At 45.1% G+C, this 17216-nt stretch overlaps 1 protein-coding gene across 2 annotated transcripts in view; it reads left to right on the forward strand.

Annotated features, from left to right (window-relative positions):
- The window catches only part of edc3 (enhancer of mRNA decapping 3 homolog (S. cerevisiae)), a 136374-nt gene that overhangs the window by 11532 nt on the left and 107626 nt on the right, over positions 1-17216 (forward strand). For both annotated transcript variants that reach the window (XM_078200015.1, XM_078200016.1), the window contains one exon: positions 154-464. In XM_078200015.1, coding sequence (XP_078056141.1) covers positions 154-464 — 311 coding nt within the window. The remainder of the gene's footprint in view (positions 1-153; positions 465-17216) is intronic.

Consider the following 17216-nt stretch of genomic DNA (forward strand, 5'->3'; position numbering starts at 1 on the left):
GCATTGTGAGGCAGCAGTGCTAACCACTGTGCCACCGTGCCACCCCGGTGTAGGCTTGGAGGGCCGAAGGGCCTGTTCCTGTGCTGTATTGTTCATATTCAGGGACCAAATTTGAAGCTGTGCGATTCCACTTTCTGTCTTATGTTTTTGCAGTGCAATTGATATCAAAGAGCTCAAGATATTGGACATCCCACATTCGCAGGGGAATGCCAGCCTGGGCCAGACTTCCATGTTCACGTCCACCAGTTTGTGTCACAATGCTTACTCATCTCAGAACGGCGCCGGCAAGGGCGTGAGGAAACCAAACGTTCCGGGAAGTGCTCCGCAAGCGATCCCGCGACGCGCAGAGCTCAAGATTCAGGACCTGGTCACGTCACCCCAGCAGTATTCTAAAAGTTACGTGGACCGTCACCTGGATTCTGCCCTTACTCCATCTAAAGCGTTTCGTCGGAGACACAATTCCTGTAAGTAGGTTGCGATGGGATATTTGTGGGTCGTGTTGCAACATTGAAAGGTTCTCGCTTTGAATTTCGGACGTTGTAGTTTTGGGAAATGTGTTTATCTGAAGACAGCTGCCAGAATTATTCGTCAATTTTGTTTGATATTCCACCATATGTCTCAATGCACGAGTGGCGAACTGTTGTACTCATGATTTAAGAAGGCAAAAAAATTGGAATGGTCAGGGATCTACAAGTAGATCTGTCTACACTTCCCGCTGCCTCAGGCAAGGCAGCCAGCATAATTAAGGACCCCACGCACCCCGGACGTTCTCTCTCCCACTGCCTTCCATCGGGGAAAAAGATACAAAAGTCTGAGGTCACGTACCGACTCAAGAACAACTTCGGGTAGTGCACTAGAAAGCTTTAGATTGGCTAAGAGGGAGTTGAAGAGCGAGCTTAGAAGGGCTAAAAGGGGACATGAGAAGACTTTGGCGGATAGGGTTAAAGAGAATCCTAAGGCGTTCTATAGGTATGTCAAGAACAGAAGGTTGGTTAGGGCAAGTTTAGGGCCAGTTATAGATGGCAGAGGGAAGTTATGTGTGGAACCGGAGGAGATTGGTGAAGCATTGAACCAATATTTCTCTTCGGTGTTCACGCAAGGGGACATGAATATAGCTGAGGAGGACACTGGGTTGCAGGGGAGTAGAATAGACAGTATTACAGTTGATAAGGAGGATGTGCAGGATATTCTGGAGGGTCTGAAAATAGATAAATCCCCTGGTCCGGATGGGATTTATCCAAGGATTCTCTGGGAGGCAAGAGAAGTGATTGCAGAGCCTCTGGCTCTGATCTTCAGGTCGTCGTTGGCCTCTGGTATAGTACCAGAAGATTGGAGGTTAGCGAATGTTGTCCCATTGTTTAAGAAGGGGAACAGAGACTTCCCCGGGAATTATAGACCGGTGAGTCTCACTTCTGTTGTCGGCAAGATGTTGGAAAAAATTATAAGGGATAGGATTTATAGTTATTTGGAGAGTAATGAATTGATAGGTGATAGTCAGCATGGTTTTGTGGCAGGTAGGTCGTGCCTTACTAACCTTATTGAGTTTTTTGAGAAAGTGACCAAGGAGGTGGATGGGGGCAAGGCAGTGGACGTGGTATATATGGATTTTAGTAAGGCGTTTGATAAGGTTCACCATGGTAGGCTTCTGCAGAAAATGCAGATGTATGGGATTGGGGGTGATCTAGGAAATTGGATCAGGAATTGGCTAGCGGATAGGAAACAGAGGGTGGTGGTTGATAGTAAATATTCATCATGGAGTGCGGTTACAAGTGGTGTACCTCAGGGATCTGTTTTGGGGCCACTGCTGTTTGTAATATTTATTAATGATCTGGATGAGGGTATAGTTGGGTGGATTAGCAAATTTGCTGATGACACCAAAGTCGGTGGTGTGGTAGACAGTGAGGAAGGGTGTCGTAGTTTGCAGGAAGACTTAGACAGGTTGCAAAGTTGGGCCGAGAGGTGGCGGATGGAGTTTAATGCGGAGAAGTGTGAGGTAATTCACTTTGGTAGGAATAACAGATGTGTTGAGTATAGGGCTAACGGGAGGACTTTGAATAGTGTGGAGGAGCAGAGGGATCTAGGTGTATGTGTGCATAGATCCCTGAAAGTTGGGAATCAAGTAGATAAGGTTGTTAAGAAGGCATATGGTGTCTTGGCGTTTATTGGTAGGGGGATTGAATTTAGGAGTCGTAGCGTTATGTTGCAACTGTACACAACTCTGGTGCGGCCGCACTTGGAGTACTGTGTGCAGTTCTGGTCCCCACATTACAGGAAGGATGTGGAGGCTTTGGAGAGGGTGCAGAGGAGGTTTACCAGGATGTTGCCTGGTATGGAGGGGAGATCCTATGAGGAGAGGCTGAGGGATTTGGGATTGTTTTCGCTGGAAAGGCGGCGGCTAAGAGGGGATCTTATTGAAACATATAAGATGATTAGAGGTTTAGATAGGGTGGATAGTGATAGCCTTTTTCCTCTGATGGAGAAATCCAGCACGAGGGGGCATGGCTTTAAATTGAGGGGGGGTAGTTATAGAACCGATGTCAGGGGTAGGTTCTTTACCCAGAGGGTGGTGAGGGATTGGAATGCCCTGCCAGCATCAGTAGTAAATGCGCCTAGTTTGGGGGCGTTTAAGAGATCCGTAGATAGGTTCATGGACGAAAAGAAATTGGTTTAGGTTGGAGGGTCACAGTTTTTTTTTAACTGGTCGGTGCAACATCGTGGGCCGAAGGGCCTGTTCTGCGCTGTAATGTTCTATGTTCTATGTTCTTCCCTGCTGCCGTCAGACTTTTGAATGGACCTACCTTGCATTAAGTTGCTCTTTCTCTACACCCTAGCTATGACTGTAACACTACATTCTGCACTCTCTCCTTTCCTTCTCAATGAATGGTATGCTTTGTCTGTATAACGCGCAAGAAACAATACTTTTCACTGTATGCTAATACATGTGACAATAATAAATCAAATCAAAATAGATTTCCCCTTTCAATGGATAATAGTGGGATTCTGAGGTTCTGGCATGGTTGTCACCAGAGCTGTATTAACAGTGGGTGGCACAGTGGTTAGCACTGCTGCCTCACAGCACCAGGGACCTGTGTTCAATTCTCACCTTGGGTCACAAAGACCGCAAAAACTACAAAAGGTTGTGAATGTAGCCCAATCCATCGCGTAAACTAGCCTCCCATCCATTGACTCTGTCTGCACTTCCCGCTGCCTCAGAAAAGCACGGTGGCACAATGGTTAGCACTGCTGCCTCACAGTGCCAGGGACCTGGGTTCGATTCTTGGCTTGGGTCACTGTCTGTGTGGAGTTTGCATGTTCTGCCCGTGTCTGCGTGGGTTTCCTCTGGGCGCTCCCGTTTCTTCCCACGCCGCAGGTGAGCATGGATTGGCCATGCTAAATTGCCCCTTAGTGCCCCAAGATATGTAGGTTCGGGGAGATTAGCAGGATTAGTGTTTGGAGCTACGGGTATAAGGCAAGGAGTGGGCCTGTTAGAGAGTCGGTGCAGACTCGATGGGCCAAATGGCTTCCTTCTGCACTGTAGGGATTCTATGAATGTATGCTGAAATGTATGGGGAAATCACAGACTCCCGTCTGGTCACTGTGTGGGGGAATCGTGTGAGGGAAGTATTCTAGAAATATTGAAAGCTTCATGGCTGTCGTTGCACTGTGCATTAACTGTTACTCAATTTGCAGTCTAAGTATTTGAAGCAAGAGCAATCATTTAAACTTTATTGGCCCCATTTCTGAACCGAACCAAGCCCAACCATAATCTACAGCAAATTTGTTCAGGGTTTAGGCACACCACAATTATATATTAAATATTTTTACGGTAGTGTATTAAAAGCAGTGGCTTCTTAAGCGAAATTGGGTGCTTCAGACATGGTGGCACGGCGGTTAGCACTGCTGCCTCACAGCTCCAGGGACCCGGGTTCGATCCTGGCCTCGGGTCACTGTCTGTGTGGAGTTTCCACGTCCTCCCCCGTGTCTGCGTAGGGTTTCCTCCGGGTGCTCCGGTTTCCTCCCACACTCCAAAGATGTGTAGGTTAGGTTGATTGGCCATGCTAAATTGTCCCTTAATGTCCAAAGATGTGTAGGTTAGGGTGGATTGGCCATGCTAAATTGTCCCTTAATGTCCAAAGATGCGAAGGTTGGGGTGGATTGGCTAGGTAAATATGTGGGATTACTGGGATAGGGTCTGGGTGGTACGCGCCATCTGAGAGTTGGCGCAGACTCAATGGGCCAAATGGCCAGCTTCTGCACTGTAGGGTTTCTATGAATTCATCCGAGTCCCCCTTGTGGCGCTTAGTCAGAGCAATAATGACCATTTAAGGCTTAACTTTTAATTTCTCCAGGTAGCAATGCCACTGGTTAGCAAGCAGAATTGTAAACCCTCTGAATCTTAAGTCAGTAGCAAAATTAGCCCTTGTGTCTTTATTTGGATGTGTTTTTAGTTTGCTCCAAGAGTAATTCGAGGATGGATAATTATTTTATTGAAAAATCACCAGGGTGGCAAATGTCCAATTCTGATGACGATGTAAATGAAACAAGGAATTAACATATTTTAATCTGTCAAAGGATTCACAATTCTGAACATTTCAGTGTACAAATAATTGCAATACGCTGTAAAATGCAGGTCTCTTTAATTTACAGATGAAAAATACCAGGCTACTGCACTCTTAAATGTTGAACGGCTCCCGGTTAGGATGGGAAGTCCGCTTCTTGGCTTTCTTGCAAATGTCTGTCATGAGCTCTTGCCTAATTTTGCCCAAGCTGCTTTGAATTGTTGTTGAAATCAAGGTAAAGAGAAATAGCCTGAGTTGCACTGCATGTTCAGAGTAATGACCGGTCAGCAGACAGGGGGATGAAGACGACAGATTAACAGGAGGGAAGGGACGCGAAAGCTGCTCTTTCCCGATGGATGCCGCCTGATTCAGGCATCTTTGCCTGTAACTGTTAGCATCTTCTACTGCTGTCGGAGCTTTTGTGGAACTGAGAGGGCACTTCGTTCCCTTGCGTGCAAAATTGAGCCACTAATCTTGTGGAGGTGGCAGTTACTCGGCGTTGATTTTCAGCCTATTGTAAGGGCCTATGGCACTGGAAGTAACAGACTTGAGATGCTGTGAACTGTATCCCAGTGTGAATTGCGCTATGATGGAGATATGTAAGTGACCTGCTGTTGTGAAACCCTAATGCTCTGGGTGGATTCCGTGGATTTTTTGTTTATTTCCCTGTGTATGACATCTGACCATGGCCAAGATTTCATTTGTTATTGTCATATGTATTGGTACGCAGTGAAAAATATTGTTTCTTGCATGCTGCGCAAAAGCATACTGTTCATAGAGTACATAGGGTAGAAGGAAAGGAGAGGGTGCAGAATGTATAGTGTTACAGACATTTGATTTGATTTATTGTCACATGTATTGGTATACAGTGAAAAGTATTGTTTCTTGCGCGCTATACAGACAAAGCATACCATTCATAGAGAAGGAAAGGAGAGAGTGCAGAATGTAGTGTTACAGTCATAGGTAGGATGTGGAGAAAGATCAACTTAGTGCGAGGTAGTTCCATTCAAAAGTCTGATGGCAGCAGGGGAGAGGCTGTTCTTGAGTTGGTTACATAGACATAGAAACATAGAATCCCTACAGTACAGAAAGAGGCCATTCGGCCCATCGAGTCTGCACCGACAATCCCACCCAGGCCCTACCCCCATATCCTTACATATTTACCCACTAATCCTTCTAACCTACGCATTCCAGGACACTAAGGGCAATTTTTAGCACGGCCAATCAACCTAACCCGCACATCTTTGGACTGTGGGAGGAAACCGGAGCACCCGGAGGAAACCCACGCAAACACGAGGAGAATGTGCAAACTCCACACAGACAGTGACCCAAGCCGGGAATCAAACCCAGGTCCCTGGAGCTGTGAAGCAGCAGTGCTAACCACTGTGCTACCGTGCCGCCCCTGAGGTTGGTACGTAACCTCAGACTTTTGTATCTTTTTCTCGACGGAGGAAGGTGGGAGAGATTGGGAACTTGCCATGTGGACTTGTGACCTGATTGCTCTGTTGATGACTTGCGTCATTTTGCTAATGTTTGAGTAGACCGGTAGATCAAGAATTGGCTGATTGGTATTTTTTTTTATGTAGACGAGGCACATTATTAGGTATTGGAGGTGTACTGGAGGAGCTTGGCTAGAGGCTTGACTATTGTTGGAGCGTGGATATTCAGCGCGATAGCTGGATGTTAGGACCCATAGTTTTTCTGTGACCAATCACTCTGATGATACCACGTAAAATGGATTGAATCGATTGATTTGATTTATTATTGTCACATATATTAGTGTGTTTCTTGCGTGCTATACAGACAAAGCATACTGTTCATTGAGAAAGAAATTAGAGTGTGCAGAATGCAGTGTTACGGTCATAGCTACGGTGTAGAGAAAGATCAACTTGATGCGAAGTAGGTCCATTCAAAAGTCTGATGGCAGCAGGAAAGAAGCTGTTCTTGAGTCGGTTGGTACGTGACCTCAGACTTTTGTATCTTTTTCCCGAAGGAAGAAAGTGGAAGAGAGTATGTCTGGGGTGCATGGGGTCCTTGATTATGCTGGCTGCTTTTAAAGTTTATTTATTATTAGTCATAAGTCGGCTTACATTACGCTGCAATGAAGTTACTGTGAAAATCCCCTAGTCGTCACACTTTGGTGCCTGTTCGGGTACACGGAGGGAGAATTTAGCATGGTCAATGCACCTAACCAGCACATCTTTCAGACTGTGGGAGGAAACCGGAGCACTCAGAGGAGACCCACGCAGATACGGGGAGAACGTGCAGACTCCACACAGACAATGACCCAAACCGGGAATCCAACCCAGGTCCCTGGTACTGTGAGGCAGCAGTGGCTAACCCCCTGTGCCACCGTGCTTTTCTGAGGTAGCGGGAAGTATAGACAGAGTCAATGGATGGGAGGCTAGTTTGCATGATTGATTGGGCTACATTCACAACTTTTTGTAGTTTTTTTGCGGTCTTGGGTCGAGCAGGAGCCGTATCAAGCTGTGATACAACCAGAAAGGATGAAAGACTGAAGTCTGGTACCTGTGGTAATGGAACTTTGGTGGGCTGTAACCTATGTGGATGCCTTGCAAAATAATTTATAGTTAGACTTGATCCGACTACTTTCGATTATTTACTTTCTTTGTGTGTGCACTTTGATAGGTCTACACTGCTACTGGATAATTTACAAAAGCTCCTTTGATCCTTGGATTGGCATTGAATGGTGCTTAAAAGCTTTGTGATGCAACCAGTACTCATGTTTTATAACCAAGATAGCTCTTTGAGGAATAGGCTGCTTTTGTTTCAGCTCCTGCTTTTGTTTTGTTTTTTGCTTTGTGCCCCATATTGTGCACGGAAAAATCGATCTGCATATATTCAGTGAAATCTAGTTCTTCCCCCCACCGAGAGTCCAATTGGAAGTTGTTTTGTGTTTGGAAGTTAACCCAAACTTAACTGGAAGGTTAGAGCAACAAAAGAAAAGTGAACAAAGATGAGCAGAGTTGCAGTTTGACCACGGCCACCAGTTTTATAGCAACAGTTCAACCTTGTAACGTTTTGACTTTCCGATTCTTGCCTGACTGAAAAGGATTCTCGGTTTTGTCCATCTAAAAGTCGCATTCAAGCAGAATGTGTTTAAATCTGATGGGGGAAGCTCGGTTAAGAGTTTTTTGTTCCTTCCTTTTTCCTATCAGTATTTCACTTTGTGCTTGGGTTTTAGTCATCTCTTGGCACTTTATTGCCATTCAAGGAAGTCTGCAGGTAACTTGCCGCATAGTACATTACGGGGCACCAGTTTTTGATTTCGCCAATTTCAACCCGACATCCAGTTTCAACTGGTATTTTTTTATAGTGGCCTGATCTGTTTTTCTATCTCCAGCCCAGGGTCTGATCTCCACTATAAGCCCCTGCCCACTACAGCAGATGAGATTGTCTTAATTGGCACAGGCCAGGTTTGAACCTGCCACTCTATTCCCCACCTTGCTTTCTCTCTCTCTCTCTCTCCCATTTCTGACCTCGGCCTATTGCAGTGTTCGAGTGAAACTTGAGAAACAGCATCTTGTCTTCCAATTAGGTCGTTTATAGCCGCCTTTCCTCAGTGTTGACTTCAACAATTTCAGACCATGAATTCTCCCTCATTTACATTTTATTTTTGCTTGTCCTAATTGTATTTTTCATTTGTTTTTTGCTTTTGGACAGAGCTTTTCTCATCTCACAGTAAGTTCATTGCAGTCATAGAAGTTTACAGCATGGAAACAGGCCCTTCGGCCCAACTTGTCCATGCCGCCCTTTTTTTTAAAACCCCTAAGCTAATCCCAATTGCCCGCATTTGGCCCATATCCCTCTATACCCATCGTACCCATGTAACTATCTAAATGCTTTTTAAAAGACAAAATTGTACCAGTCTCTACTACTACCTCTGGCAGCTTGTTCCAGACACTCACCACCCTCTGTGAAAAAATTGCCCCTCTGGACACTTTTGTATCTCTCCCCTCTCCCCTCAAACCTATGCCCTCTAGTTTTAGACTCCCCTACCCTTGGGAAAAGATATTGACTATCTACCTTGTCTATGCCCCTCATTATTTTATAAACCTCTATAAGGTCACCCCTCAGCCTCCTACGCTCCAGAGGAAAAAGTCCCAGTCTATTCAGCCTCTCCTTATAACTCAATCCATCAAGTCCCAATAACATCCTAGTAAATCTTTTCTGTACTCTTTCTAGTTTAATAATATCCTTTCTATAATAGGGTGACCAGAATTGCACACAGTATCCCAAGTGTGGCCGTACCAATGTCTTGTACAACTTCAACAAGACATCCCAACTCCTGTATTCAATGTTCTGACTGATGAAACCAAGCATGTCGAATGCCGCCTTCACCACTCTGTTCATCTGTGACTCCACTTTCAAGGAGCTATGAACATGTACCCCTCGATCTCTTTGTTCTGTAACTCTCCCCAACGCCCTACCATTAACTGAGTAAGTCCTGCCCTGGTTCAATCTACCAAAATGCATCACCTCGCATTTGTCTAAATTAAACTCCATCTGCCATTCATCAGCCCACTGGCCCAATTGATCAAGATCCCGTTGCAATTGGAGATAACTTTCTTCACTGTTCACTGCAGTGTTAACGTCAGCCTCACTTGTGACCAATGAATAAACTTTAAACTTTTATTTGCACTCTGGACCAATGTCTTGTCCCTTTAATGCCACCATTGCCACTCCCTGTATCTTCTGTTACATGCCATCTTTGTCATTTGGTCTCTACCTCCCTCTATCCTATTCCCTTTTGTTCTTCCCCCTCCTTGCCCCGACCCCACAATGGCACATAATAACGTAAACCATTTCTACCCTCCTTCAGTTCTGAAGGGTCATATTTGACTCAAAAGTTTAACCTCGGTTTCACTGTCCACAGATGCTTCCAGACTTGCTGAGCACTGTGTTTGTGTGTTTGGACCTAGAAGAATGGTCAGTATGCCTTGAGTGCTGTGGATTAACCCATTCAGTTGTTGGGGTGCCCAGCTGAGTGACTAATTGGATCCTGTATGTGCAATTTGGCACATATTGAATCATTGCCGCAAAAAGGAATTGGGGTATGATTTTGGCCTTTTGAGACAGGTTTCCATGTAGCTACTTCTGACTGGCACATCAGAAAATCTCCCATCTGGTTGGAGATATTGTGAACTGCGTTCAATAAAACAGTGTCTTTCTGGGGATGACGTTTGAAGAGAAGCTGCCATCAAAGTGATTAGACGTTCTTTGTTCTCGATAGCCAACATGCTGAGAAGACAGTTTGGATGTTTTAGCAGGCAAGATGCAGTCAGGAAAATGGGGATTATTTCCCCTAGCTGAATATTATAGAACTAAATGTTGGGGAAACTTGATTAGTGATTATCACTAAATTCTTAGCCTAGCAAGCACAGTGTGTCTGTTATTACTTTGTCAGAGTGGGTGAGCAGGAGGGGTTCCTCCTGATGAAGGGGCAGCGTTCCGAACGCTCGTGATTCCAGATGAACCTGTTGGACTTTAATCTGGTGTTATGAGACTTCTTACTGTGCCCATCCTAGTCCAACGCCGGCAACTCCACATTTTGTACCGAGGAAGATCCCAAAATCAGTTGATCAACTAGTGGCAGGAGGAATGTTGATGAGGTTGCCAGGAGAACTTGCTGCTATTCGTTGCGTCAAGCTTTGATGTCCACCCTGAATGACTCCTCAAGCAGAGGCAGATGAATCCTTGTATCATGGCACTTTTGACTGATATAGCACTCTCTTAATTCTAAATATATCTGTGTAGATTTTGATAGTTAAATATTGGTGTGGTGTTGAAGTCTGCACCACTGCTTTCTGACATGGGGCCAAGCATACAACTAACTGAAACATATCAATGTAGGAAATGTTTAATAATGGGCTTGCAAAGTTTTTATGTGAACTATGCAAAACATTCAGTTGGAATTGTTTAAAGATTTTGTCCTTTCACGTGTTTGATTTTGATTTGATTTAATTTAACATAACTGTATTAACATAGAAATCATAGAATCCCTACAGTGCAGAAGGAGGCCATTCGGCCCATCGAGTCTGCACCGACCACAATCCCACCCAGGCCCTCCCCCCCACATATTTACCCGCTAATCCCTCTAACCTACGTATCTCAGGACTTTAAAGGGCAATTTTTTTTAACCTGGCCAATCAACCTAACCCGCACATCTTTGGACTGTGGGAGGAAACCGGAGCACCTGGAGGAAACCCACGCAGACACGAGGAGAATGTGCAAACTCCACACAGACAGTGACCCAAGCCGGGAATCGAACCCAGGTCCCTGGAGCTGTGAAGCAGCAGTGCTAACCACTGTGCTACCGTGCCGCCCCTTGTGTACAGTGAAAAGTATTGTTTCTTGCGTGCTATACAGACAAAGCATACCATTCATAGAGAAGGAAAGGAGGGAGTGCAGAATGTAGTGTTACAGTCATAGCTAGGGTGTAGAGAAAGATCAACTTAATGTAGGGTAGGTCCATTCAAAAGTCTGACAGCAGCAGAGAAGAAGCTGTTCTTGAGTCGGTCGGTTGGTGCGTGACCTCAGACTGTTGTATCCTTTTCCCGACAGAAGAAGGTGGAAGAGAGAATGTCCGGGCTGCGTGGGGTCCTTAATTATGCTGGCTGCTTTGCCGAGGCAGCAGGAAGAGGATGGAAGACTGGGGGAGAGAATATTTTCAGCTTTGAATTAGGGTGCATGATGATTTTCATAGCCCTGTCAATGACAGTGGAAGCAATTTGGAGTGATAAGCTATTGTTCATTGAGAGCCTTACAATACAGCAATGAAGTGTATTGATTTGAGTGTCCTATGTCAGAACTCTTATCTGAAATTTTGTGATAAATTTGTAAAGTTTGCATCCAGCGATCTCATTTTATCTGAGTGACTCAGCACTTCATTCTTTGTTTGAACAATTCCACTGTTTTACCTGACACTTTCAGCACCTTTCTCGTCCTCATTTACATTCCCTTTGTCCAGTTCCAGCTCTCCCCCGCCCCCCCCCACCTTCATAGTATAAATCTCTCCTGATTTTCTTAGCTTTGACGAAGGGTCATCCAGACTCGAAACGTTGGTTCTACTCTATCTCCATGGATGCTGTCAGACCTGCTGAGATTTTTCCAGCATTTTCTGCTTCTATTTCCGATTCCAGCATCTGCAGTATTTCGCTTTTATCCTCTGGTTTGACAATGCTGATTGAGGGAGAAATGTTAGTCAGGGCACGGGGAGAGCTCATGTGGACCATGTTCGAATAGTGCATGGGATTTTTAATGTCTTGGTGAATGAATGGACCGAGTCTCCATTTATCGTCAAACGTGACAATAAATGGACAAGGTTGCACCTTGAAAAATATCGTTGTGAAGTTTTGGTCTAGATTTGAATATAAGTCAATGGTCAGATTTTGTTTTAAATTCATTCCTGGGACATGGGCATTGCTGGCTGGGCCAGCATTTTATTGCCCATCCCTAGTTGTCCTTGATTAGGCCATTTCAGAGGGCAGTTGAGAGTCAACCACATTGCTGTGGCTCTGGAGTCACATGTAGGCCAGACCAGGTAAGGACAGCAGATTTCCTTCCCTAAAGGACATTAATGAACCAGATGGGTTTTTTTTTCTAACAATCGACAATGGTTTCATGGACATCACTAGGTTCTTAATTCCAGATATTTTTTATTGAATTCAAATTCCACCATTTGCCGTGGTGGGATTCGAACCCAGGTCCCCAGAACATTAGCTGAGCTTCTGGATTAGTATTCTTGCGATAATGCCACTTGGCCATCGGCTCCCAGCAGCAAATAATTTTATGTTGAATGTATTAATATTGATCATTTGGTTCCTGTCTCACGTTTTCAGTCACATTTTTTCCACCGTGTTATGTTAGCTTCTCTATTTAAAAACTGATTACCCCCTGAGTCAATGCGACGATTGTCTGTCTGTATTTATCTAAATGTTATTTTTAATCTTATTTAACAAAATGATTTAAGATGTAGTGCTTGTAGGAATTCAAAGAGATATAAAGCATTCTTTTTCAGTTAAACAATCAGACTGAATGCATTTCCAGTACATTTGTTTACTTTTTAACACTTCTTTCTGATTGCGCCCATTTGTAGTCTGGAGTGTAAACCTTTATTTCTTCTTGGCAGTAAGTGCTGTCCATTGTTAAAAGTAGTGAGAAGTCTCACAACACCAGGTTAAAGTCCAACAGGTTTATTTGGTAGCACAAGCTACTAGCTTTCGGAGAGCACTGCCCCTTCATCTTGACCTGATGAAGGAGCAGCGCGCTGAAAGCTAGTGGCTTGTGCTATCAAATGGACCTGTTGGACTTTAACCTGGTGTTGTGAGACTTCTTACCGTGTTTATCCCAGTCCAACGCCAGCATCTCCACATAATTATTAAAAGTGCAGCCATACTGGTAGCTGTCTTCCTTCTGGGTTTGAAGGTTGGCAGTTCACTCCAGAGACCAGAGCACAAAATCCAGGCTGCCGCTTCATTGTGGTCCTGAGGGAGTGCTGCACTGTCAGAACTGCCGTCTTCAAGATGAGACATTAAGCTGAGGGCTGGGGCTGACATAGGGGACCCCACAACAGCCTTTAAGTTTATAGTTAATTTATTGTTGTCACAAGTAGGCTTACATTTACACTGCAATGACGTTACTGTGAAAATCCCCTAGTCGCCACACTCTGGCGCCTGTTCGGGTACACTGAGGGAGAATTTAGCATGAATAATGCACCTAACCAGCACGTCTTTCAGACTGTAGGAGGAAACCGAAACACCCGGAGGAAACCCACGCAGACACGGGGAGAACGTGCAGACTCCACACAGACAGTGACCCAAGCCGGGAATGGAACCCGGGTCCCTGGCATTGAGGCAGCAGTGATAACTACTGGGACGTTCTCCCTGTGTCTTGGGCAAAGTTCATTCTTCAGCCATCATCTAATGGAGATAACCGGGTCCTTTTTTTCATTGCTGTTTGTGGGACATTGCTTTGTAAACATTTTGTTTCCCTGTTCCCGAGACTATAACAAATATACTTCACAGGCTTTGGGACATCCTGAGGTTGTAAAGCTGCTATCCATGTGCGAGCTTGATTTAAAAAAATATTCTTTCATGGAATCTGGGCACCGCTGGCAAGGCCAGTATTTGTAGCTCATTCCTATTTGTCCCTGAGAAAGTAGTGGTGATCTGTTTTCTGAACAGCTCCAGTCCATCTGGCATGGCTATAGGATGGCACGGTGGCACAATGGTCAACACTGCTGCCTCACAGAGCCAGGGACCCAGATTCGATTCCAGGCTTGGGTCACTGTCTGTGTGGAGTTTGCACGTTCTCCCTCTGTCTGCGTGGATTTCCTCCGGGTGCTCCGGTTTCCTCCCACAGTCCAAAGATGTGTGGATTAGATGGATTGGCCATGCTGAAATTGTCCCTTAGTGTCAGGGGGACTAGCTAGGGTAAATGCTTGGGGTTGTGGGGATAGGACCTGGGTGGGATTGTGGTCGGTGCAGACATGATGGGCCGAATGGCCTCCTTCTGCACTGTGGGATTCTATGATTCTTCTCCCTCGGTGCTACTCGGAAGGCAGTTTCGGGACTTTGATCCAACAGCAGTTACAGTTCCAAGTCAGGGTGGTGTGTGGCATAGAGAGGAATTTGCATGTGGCATTGTTTCGATGCATCTGCTGCCTTTGTCCTTCTTGGTGGTAGAGATGACTGTTTGAAAGGTGATGTTGAAGGAGTCTTGCTGAAGTGTGTCTTGTATATAGTACCTCGTGCTCTCCACTGTGCACCACTGGTGGAGGTGGTGAATGTTGCAGTTGGCGGGTGGGGTTCCGATCAAGCAGGCTGCTTGGTCCTGGGTGGTGGTGAAGTTCCTGAGTGTTATTGAAGCTGCAATCATCCAGGCAAGTCGAGAATATTCTATCAACTCCTGACTTGTGCCTTAAGGATAGACTTTGAGGGGTGAGTTACTTACTGCAGAATTTCCAGTCTCTGACCTGCTCTTGTAGCCACGGTAATTATATGGCTGGTCTAGTTCAGTTTCTGGTTAATGTTAACCCCTAGGTTCTATAGGTATGTCAAGAACAGAAGGTTGGTTAGGGCAAGTTTAGGGCCAGTTATAGATGGCAGAGGGAAGTTATGTGTGGAACCGGAGGAGATTGGTGAAGCATTGAACCAATATTTCTCTTCGGTGTTCACGCAAGGGGACATGAATATAGCTGAGGAGGACACTGGGTTGCAAGGGAGTAGAATAGACAGTATTACAGTTGATAAGGAGGATGTGCAGGATATTCTGGAGGGTCTGAAAATAGATAAATCCCCTGGTCCGGATGGGATTTATCCAAGGATTCTCTGGGAGGCAAGAGAAGTGATTGCAGAGCCTCTGGCTCTGATCTTCAGGTCGTCGTTGGCCTCTGGTATAGTACCAGAAGATTGGAGGTTAGCGAATGTTGTCCCATTGTTTAAGAAGGGGAACAGAGACTTCCCCGGGAATTATAGACCGGTGAGTCTCACTTCTGTTGTCGGCAAGATGTTGGAAAAAATTATAAGGGATAGGATTTATAGTTATTTGGAGAGTAATGAATTGATAGGTGATAGTCAGCATGGTTTTGTGGCAGGTAGGTCGTGCCTTACTAACCTTATTGAGTTTTTTGAGAAAGTGACCAAGGAGGTGGATGGGGGCAAGGCAGTGGACGTGGTATATATGGATTTTAGTAAGGCGTTTGATAAGGTTCACCATGGTAGGCTTCTGCAGAAAATGCAGATGTATGGGATTGGGGGTGATCTAGGAAATTGGATCAGGAATTGGCTAGCGGATAGGAAACAGAGGGTGGTGGTTGATAGTAAATATTCATCATGGAGTGCGGTTACAAGTGGTGTACCTCAGGGATCTGTTTTGGGGCCACTGCTGTTTGTAATATTTATTAATGATCTGGATGAGGGTATAGTTGGGTGGATTAGCAAATTTGCTGATGACACCAAAGTCGGTGGTGTGGTAGACAGTGAGGAAGGGTGTCGTAGTTTGCAGGAAGACTTAGACAGGTTGCAAAGTTGGGCCGAGAGGTGGCGGATGGAGTTTAATGCGGAGAAGTGTGAGGTAATTCACTTTGGTAGGAATAACAGATGTGTTGAGTATAGGGCTAACGGGAGGACTTTGAATAGTGTGGAGGAGCAGAGGGATCTAGGTGTATGTGTGCATAGATCCCTGAAAGTTGGGAATCAAGTAGATAAGGTTGTTAAGAAGGCATATGGTGTCTTGGCATTTATTGGTAGGGGGATTGAATTTAGGAGTCGTAGCGTTATGTTGCAACTGTACACAACTCTGGTGCGGCCGCACTTGGAGTACTGTGTGCAGTTCTGGTCCCCACATTACAGGAAGGATGTGGAGGCTTTGGAGAGGGTGCAGAGGAGGTTTACCAGGATGTTGCCTGGTATGGAGGGGAGATCCTATGAGGAGAGGCTGAGGGATTTGGGATTGTTTTCGCTGGAAAGGCGGCGGCTAAGAGGGGATCTTATTGAAACATATAAGATGATTAGAGGTTTAGATAGGGTGGATAGTGATAGCCTTTTTCCTCTGATGGAGAAATCCAGCACGAGGGGGCATGGCTTTAAATTGAGGGGGGGTAGTTATAGAACCGATGTCAGGGGTAGGTTCTTTACCCAGAGGGTGGTGAGGGATTGGAATGCCCTGCCAGCATCAGTAGTAAATGCGCCTAGTTTGGGGGCGTTTAAGAGATCCGTAGATAGGTTCATGGACGAAAAGAAATTGGTTTAGGTTGGAGGGTCACAGTTTTTTTGTTTTTTTTTAACTGGTCGGTGCAACATCGTGGGCCGAAGGGCCTGTTCTGCGCTGTAATGTTCTATGTTCTATGTTCTAGGTTGTTAGTGGGGGATTCAACGATGCCAATGCCATTGATATACAAGGGGAGATGGTTCAGTTCTCTTTTGTTGGAGATGGTCATTGGCTGGCACCTGTGTGGCACAACTCTTTGCCACTTAACCCAAGCCGGACAATTGCCCAAGTCTTGCTGCACTTGGACAAGGACTGCTTCAGTGTCTGTGGAGTTGTGAATGATACTGAACATGGATTGGTATACTACTATTCCAGTGACTCATTGAACATCAAAGAGCAATTACAACAAGTGAGTAAACATTATAAAATGTCATTGTGATAGAGATTAAGATGGGTTAAATTTAACCAATAAATTTTTATAAAATGCAGTTCATCCGTTGTTTTTCTAAACAAAAATTACAAGGTATGTTGGAAATCAGAGGGTCCTGCTGAGATGCCTCAGTTTTCCTTTAATTTCAAATTTAATTGGTTGTACTAATAGGTCGTTTAAAAATAGCATTCTCACAAAATGACATCAGTCTTGTCTAAATCGAAATAAATCTGCAAACGACAGGCGTGGTAGTACCGGTAGAGTATTTGCAACCCTTTGGAAATTTAACCCAAGTCCATTTAATCCTAAACAAAAACAGAAAATGCTGGAAAATCTCAGCAGGTCTGGCAGTATCTGTGGAGAGAGAATAGAGCCAACGTTTCGAGTCTGGGTGATCCTTCGTCAGAACTAAGAACAAAGAAAATCAGAACATATTTGTACTATAAGGGGGTGGCGGTGGGGGGGGGGGGGGGGGGGGGAGCTGCAATTGGACA

This window comes from Mustelus asterias, chromosome 29 (genome assembly GCF_964213995.1).
Source record: "Mustelus asterias chromosome 29, sMusAst1.hap1.1, whole genome shotgun sequence".
NCBI classification, from domain to species: domain Eukaryota; kingdom Metazoa; phylum Chordata; class Chondrichthyes; order Carcharhiniformes; family Triakidae; genus Mustelus; species Mustelus asterias.